The 7,537-nt window shown below is 45.9% G+C and overlaps 1 protein-coding gene across 1 annotated transcript in view; it reads left to right on the top strand.

Annotated features, from left to right (window-relative positions):
- The window catches only part of LOC135504755 (laminin subunit alpha-4-like), an 11,509-nt gene extending 4,378 nt beyond the window's left edge, over window positions 1-7,131 (top strand). The window contains exons 2-5 of the mRNA XM_064923599.1: window positions 187-311; window positions 436-532; window positions 6,225-6,344; window positions 6,747-7,131. Coding sequence (XP_064779671.1) covers window positions 187-311; window positions 436-532; window positions 6,225-6,344; window positions 6,747-6,895 — 491 coding nt within the window. The 3' untranslated portion in view covers window positions 6,896-7,131. The remainder of the gene's footprint in view (window positions 1-186; window positions 312-435; window positions 533-6,224; window positions 6,345-6,746) is intronic.
- The last annotated feature ends 406 nt before the right edge of the window (window positions 7,132-7,537 follow it).

The raw sequence follows: 7,537 nt of genomic DNA, 5'->3' as shown, positions 1-7,537 counted from the left end.
TTTGGTTGCAATTTAAAATGTTCGTCAAAGAGGCCAAGGATTTGGAATAGGATCTAGGAGAGACTATTATGAGACTATTGGAGAGACATTCTCTGGGATTATGAGACAGGGAAGAGCACAACAAAAGGAATATGACCCATATTATCTGAAACACACGGACTAATCTCTCCGTGTCTCTGTGTCTAGATGAAGGCCTGGTGTTAGGGCGGGACCTAGAGGTCCAGCTGGAGGTACGGCTGGTGTCTGACTCTGGTCTCCTGTTGCATGCTGGGTCTGGACAACAGCTCAGTCTCTACCTCAACCAGGGAGAGGTACGATTAACTAAGTGTTCTGTTGTTTTAGGGCTGCCTAGACAGTTTTCTTCTGTTTCAAACAGAGTCATATGTACAGTGAAAGAGTGTGTATAATGACGGTATAATGTGTTGTCCTCTACAGGTGACAGTCACAGTGAACAGTGGTCGCGGAAACTTCTTCTCCACCTCTTTCACACCAGAGGAATCCCTGTGTGACGGACGCTGGCACAGTATCACAGGTGAGTTCTTGCTGAGTTACAAATACAGGTGAATTCTAGCTGAGTTACAGATACAGGTGAATTCTAGCTGAGTTAGAGATACAGGTGAGTTCTAGCTGAGTTACAGATACAGGTGAGTTCTAGCTGAGTTACAGATACAGGTGAGTTGTAGCTTACAGATACAGGTGAGTTGTAGCTTAGTTACAGATACAGGTGAGTTGTAGCTTAGTTACAGATACAGGTGAGTTGTAGCTTAGTTACAGATACAGGTGAGTTGTAGCTGAGTTACAGATACAGGTGAGTTGTAGCTTACAGATACAGGTGAGTTGTAGCTTAGTTACAGATACAGGTGAGTTGTAGCTTAGTTACAGATACAGGTGAGTTGTAGCTTAGTTACAGATACAGGTGAGTAGTAGCTTAGTTACAGATACAGGTGAGTTGTAGCTTACAGATACAGGTGAGTTGTAGCTTAGTTACAGATACAGGTGAGTTGTAGCTTAGTTACAGATACAGGTGAGTTGTAGCTTAGTTACAGATACAGGTGAGTTCTAGCTGAGTTACAGATACAGGTGAGTTCTAGCTGAGTTACAGATACAGGTGAGTTCTAGCTTAGTTACAGATACAGGTGAGTTGTAGCTTAGTTACAGATACAGGTGAGTTCTAGCTTACAGATACAGGTGAGTTGTAGCTTAGTTACAGATACAGGTGAGTTGTAGCTTACAGATACAGGTGTGTTGTAGCTTAGTTACAGATACAGGTGAGTTGTGGTTTACAGATACAGGTGAGTTGTAGCTTAGTTACAGATACAGGTGAGTTGTAGCTTACAGATACAGGTGAGTCGTAGCTTAGTTACAGATACAGGTGAGTTGTAGCTTAGTTACAGAAACAGGGGAGTTGTAGCTTACAGATACAGGTGAGTTGTAGCTTAGTTACAGATACAGGTGAGTTGTAGCTTAGTTACAGATACAGGTGAGTTGTAGCTTACAGATACAGGTGAGTTGTAGCTTAGTTACAGATACAGGTGAGTTGTAGCTTAGTTACAGATACAGGTGAGTTGTAGCTTAGTTACAGATACAGGTGAGTTGTAGCTTAGTTACAGATACAGGTGAGTTGTAGCTTAGTTACAGATACAGGTGAGTTGTAGCTTAGTTACAGATACAGGTGAGTTGTAGCTTAGTTACAGATACAGGTGAGTTGTGGTTTACAGATACAGGTGAGTTGTAGCTTACAGATACAGGTGAGTTGAAGCTTACAGATACAGATACAGGTGAGTTATAGCTTACAGATACAGGTGAGTTATAGCTTACAGATACAGGTGAGTTCTAGCTGAGTTACAGATACAGGTGAGTTGTAGCTTAGTTACAGATACAGGTGAGTTGTAGTTTACAGATACAGGTGAGTTGTGGCTTAGTTACAGATACAGGTGAGTTGTAGCTTAGTTACAGATACAGGTGAGTTGTGGTTTACAGATACAGGTGAGTTGTAGCTTACAGATACAGGTGAGTTGAACCTTACAGATACAGGTGAGTTATAGCTTACAGATACAGGTGAGTTATAGCTTACAGATACAGGTGAGTTCTAGCTGAGTTACAGATACAGGTGAGTTGTAGCTTAGTTACAGATACAGGTGAGTTGTAGCTTAGTTACAGATACAGGTGAGTTGTAGCTTACAGATACAGGTGAGATGTGGCTTACAGATACAGGTGAGTTGTAGCTTACAGATACAGGTGAGTTATAGCTTACAGATACAGGTGAGTTGTGGCTTACAGCTACAGGTGAGTTGTAGCTTACAGATACAGGTGAGTTGTAGCTTACAGATACAGGTGAGTTGTAGCTTACAGATACATGTGAGTTGTACCTTACAGATACAGGTGAGTTGTAGCTTACAGATACAGGTGAGTTGTAGCTTACAGATACAGGTGAGTTGTAGCTTACAGATACAGGTGAGTTGTAGCTTACAGATACAGGTGAGTTGTAGCTTACAGATACAGGTGAGTTGTAGCTTACAGATACATGTGAGTTGTAGCTTACAGATACAGATGGGTTGTGGCTTACAGATACAGGTGAGTTGTAGCTTACAGATACAGATCCAGGTGTAGCCTGTTTAGTGCTCACACACTTTGGTCTTTATCGTCAAGGAATGAATGGTATCTCTTCCCTGAAATCAAATCAAATTTTATTTGTCACATACACATGGTTAGCAGATGTTAATGCGAGTGTAGCGAAATGCTTGTGCTTCTAGTTCCGACAATGCAGTAATAACCAACAAGTAATCTAACTAACAATTCCTAAACTACTGTCTTATACACAGTGTAAGGGGATAAAGAATATGTACATAATGATATATGAATGAGTGATGGTACAGAGCAGCATAGGCAAGATGCAGTAGATGGTATCGAGTACAGTATATACATATGAGATGAGTATGTAAACAAAGTGGCATAGTTAAAGTGGCTAGTGATACATGTATTACATAAGGATGCAGTCGATGATATAGAGTACAGTATATACGTATGCATATGAGATGAATAATGTAGGGTAAGTAACATTATATAAGGTAGCATTGTTTAAAGTGGCTAGTGATATATTTACATCATTTCCCATCAATTCCCATTATTAAAGTGGCTGAAGTTGAGTCAGTGTCAGTGTGTTGGCAGCAGCCACTCAATGTTAGTGGTGGCTGTTTAACAGTCTGATGGCCTTGAGATAGAAGCTGTTTTTCAGTCTCTCGGTCCCAGCTTTGATGCACCTGTACTGACCTCGCCTTCTGGATGATAGCGGGGTGAACAGGCAGTGGCTCGGGTGGTTGATGTCCTTGATGATCTTTATGGCCTTCCTGTAACATCGGGTGGTGTAGGTGTCCTGGAGGGCAGGTAGTTTGCCCCCGGTGATGCGTTGTGCAGACCTCACTACCCTCTGGAGAGCCTTACGGTTGAGGGCGGAGGAGTTGCCGTACCAGGCGGTGATACAGCCCGCCAGGATGCTCTCGATTGTGCATCTGTAGAAGTTTGTGAGTGCTTTTGGTGACAAGCCGAATTTCTTCAGCCTCTTGAGGTTGAAGAGGCGCTGCTGCGCCTTCTTCATGATGCTGTCTGTGTGAGTGGACCAATTCAGTTTGTCTGTGATGTGTATGCCGAGGAACTTAAAACTTGCTACTCTCTCCACTACTGTTCCATCGATGTGGATAGCGGGGTGTTCCCTCTGCTGTTTCCTGAAGTCCACAATCATCTCCTTAGTTTTGTTGACGTTGAGTGTGAGGTTATTTTCCTGACACCACACTCCGAGGGCCCTCACCTCCTCCCTGTAGGCCGTCTCGTTGTTGTTGGTAATCAAGCCTACCACTGTTGTGTCGTCCGCAAACTTGATGATTGAGTTGGAGGCGTGCGTGGCCACGCAGTCGTGGGTGAACAGGGAGTACAGGAGAGGGCTCAGAACGCACTCTTGTGGGGCCCCAGTGTTGAGGATCAGCGGGGAGGAGATGTTGTTACCTACCCTCACCACCTGGGGCGGCCCGTCAGGAAGTCCAGTACCCAGTTGCACAGGGCGGGGTCGAGACCCAGGGTCTCGAGCTTGATGACGAGCTTGGAGGGAACTATGGTGTTGAATGCCGAGCTGTAGTCGATGAACAGCATTCTCACATAGGTATTCCTCTTGTCCAGATGGGTTAGGGCAGTGTGCAGTGTGGTTGAGATTGCATCGTCTGTGGACCTATTTGGGCGGTAAGCAAATTGGAGTGGGTCTAGGGTGTCAGGTAGGGTGGAGGTGATATGGTCCTTGACTAGTCTCTCAAAGCACTCCATGATGATGGAAGTGAGTGCTACGGGGCGGTAGTCGTTTAGCTCAGTTACCTTAGCTTTCTTGGGAACTGGAACAATGGTGGCCCTCTTGAAGCATGTGGGAACAGCAGACTGGTATAGGGATTGATTGAATATGTCCGTAAACACACCAGCCAGCTGGTCTGCGCATGCTCTGAGGGCGTGGTTGGGGATGCCGTCTGGGCCTGCAGCCTTGCGAGGGTTAACACGTTTAAATGTTTTACTCACCTCGGCTGCAGTGAAGGAGAGACCGCATGTTTCCGTTGCAGGCCGTGTCAGTGGCACTGTATTGTCCTCAAAGCGGGCAAAAAAGTAATTTAGTCTGCCTGGGAGCAAGACATCCAGGTCCGTGACTGGGCTGGATTTCTTCCTGTAGTCCGTGATTGACTGTAGACCCTGCCACATGCCTCTTGTGTCTGAGCCGTTGAATTGAGATTCTACTTTGTCTCTGTACTGACGCTTAGCTTGTTTGATAGCCTTATGGAGGGAATAGCTGCACTGTTTGTATTCAGTCATGTTACCAGACACCTTGCCCTGATTGAAAGCAGTGGTTCGCGCTTTCAGTTTCACGCGAATGCTGCCATCAATCCACGGTTTCTGGTTAGGGAATGTTTTAATCATTGCACTATCGTTTCCTCACAATATTACACTGAACAAAAATATAAATGTAAACACATGTAAAGTGTTGGTCCCATGTTTCATGAGCTGAAATAAAAGATCCAAGAAATGTTCCATACGCACAAAAAGCTTATTTCTTTCAAATGTTGTGCACAAATTTGTTTACATCCCTGTTAGTGAGCAATTCTCCTTTGCCAAGGTAATCTATCCACCTGACAGGTGTGGCATATCAAGAAGCTGATTAAACAGCATGGTCATTACCCAGGTGCACCTTGTGCTGGGGACAATGAAAGGCCACTCTAAAATGTGCAGTTTTGTCACGCAGATGTCTCAAGTTTTGAGGGAGCGTGCAACTGGCATGCTGACAATGTTGCCATAGAATTTAATGTTCATTTCTCTACCATAAGCCGCCTCCAACATCGTTTTAGAGAATGTGGCAGTACATCCAACCAGACTAACAACTGTACGGTTTGCTGATGTCAACGTTGTGAACAGAGGGCCCAATGCTGGTTGTGGTATGTGCAGGCATAAACTACAGACAACGAACACAATTGCATTTTATCGATGGCAATTTGAATGCATAGAGACACCGTGAAGAGATCCTGAGGCCCATTGTCGTGCCATTCATCCACCTCCATCACCTCATGTTTCAACATGATCATGCACAGCCCCATGTCACATGGATCTGGACACAATTATTGGAAGCTGAAAATGTCCCAGTTCTTCAATGGCCTGCGTACTCACCAGACATGTCACCCATTGAGCATGTTTGGGATGCTCTGGATAGTCCTGTACAACAGCGTGTTCCAGTTCCCGCCAATATTCCGCAACTTCACACAGTCATTGAAGAGCAGTGGGACAACATTCCACAGGCCACAATCAGCAGCCTGATCAACTCTATGTGAAGGAGATGTGTCGCGCTGCATGAGGCAAATGGTGGCAACACCAGATACTGACTGGTTTTCTGGTCCACGACCCTACCTTTGTTTTAAAGGTACCAGTGACCAACAGACACACATCTGTATTCCCAGTCATGTGAAATCCATAGATTAGGGCCGTATTTAATTATTTTAATTGACTGATTTCCTTATTTGAACTGTAACTCAGTAAAATCTTTGAAATTGTTACATGTTGCGTTTTTATATTTTTTGTTCAGTGTAGATTTGCACTGGGAAATCATTATAGCATCATCTATGTTACTAAACTTGGGATCAATACATTTGATTCAATTCAAAACAGTCTTCTACTAATGTTGTTTCCATTGGCTGTTCGCCCCGTAGTCATGAAGAAGAGCAACGTGCTGCAGCTCCATGTGGATGCAGCCAGTGAACACAGTGTGGGGCCCAAGAAGGGCCGATCCTCCGGGGCCAAGGAGACTGTGTATCTGGGGGGAGCACCAGGTGAGCACCTCTCCCTTTCTCCATCAAAACCTCCTTCTGTTGAACCCTACACTCCTGACCTTACTCTGTCGAACACTGGAGCTAATCGGATATTAATGCCATACACATATTCAGAAGTAAATAAATTTAAAAAATACATTATTAGCTGTCAGGGGGGGAATGGTAATCACAAAACTATTCAGTGATTTTCATAATTTGCGAGACAGAGTATTTTACAGTGTGAGTGGTGAACGAAAGACTACTGCAACACACATGTACAACGTCAAACATGAGAATGTTTTTAAAATAATTTATTCCAAAAAATAGCTTTCGGCACACGGACAACGTCTAAACCTTCCGTCTCTAACATAAAGAACTAAAAATATCTTTCTGCATTTCAACTTGTATTCTCCTCTCCTCTAGATGACGTTGATGTGCCGGGCCTCCCCGCTGCCCTGCCCTCCTTCCATGGTTGTGTTCGGAGAGCAGTCCTGAACCAGCGACCAGCCGTGCTGTCTAAACCCCTGTTAGTACACGGAGCTGTGGGCACACAGGGCTGTCCAGCCATGTAGACCTCTTTTAACCCTGTTACACCTGGTTTAGCCCTGTTACCCCGGTTTAGCCCTGTTCCCCCTGGTTTAGCCCTGTTACCCCCGGTTTAGCCCTGTTCCCCCCGGTTTAGCCCTGTTACCCCCGGTTTAGCCCTGTTCCCCCCGGTTTAGCCCTGTTACCCCCGGTTTAGCCCTGTTCCCCCCGGTTTAGCCCTGTTACCCCCGGTTTAGCCCTGTTCCCCCCGGTTTAGCCCTGTTACCCCGGTTTAGCCCTGTTACCCCCGGTTTAGCCCTGTTACCCCCGGTTTAGCCCTGTTCCCCCTGGTTTAGCCCTGTTACCCCTGGTTCAGCCCTGTTACCCCTGGTTCAGCCCTGTTCCCCCGGTTTAGCCCTGTTACCCCGGTTTAGCCCTGTTACCCCCGGTTCAGCCCTGTTCCCCCCGGTTTAGCCCTGTTCCCCCCGGTTTAGCCCTGTTCCCCCCGGTTTAGCCCTGTTCCCCCCGGTTTAGCCCTGTTACCCCCGGTTTAGCCCTGTTCCCCCCGGTTTAGCCCTGTTACCCCGGTTTCGCCCTGTGACCCCCGGTTTCGCCCTGTTACCCCCGGTTTAGCCCTGTTACCCCCGGTTTAGCCCTGTTACCCCCGGTTTCGCCCTGTTACCCCCGGT

Source organism: Oncorhynchus masou, chromosome 18, assembly GCF_036934945.1.
Source record: "Oncorhynchus masou masou isolate Uvic2021 chromosome 18, UVic_Omas_1.1, whole genome shotgun sequence".
NCBI classification, from domain to species: Eukaryota; Metazoa; Chordata; class Actinopteri; order Salmoniformes; family Salmonidae; genus Oncorhynchus; species Oncorhynchus masou.
The sequence above is the reverse complement of the archived record's forward strand: the minus strand, read 5'-3'. Positions and strand labels throughout refer to the sequence as shown.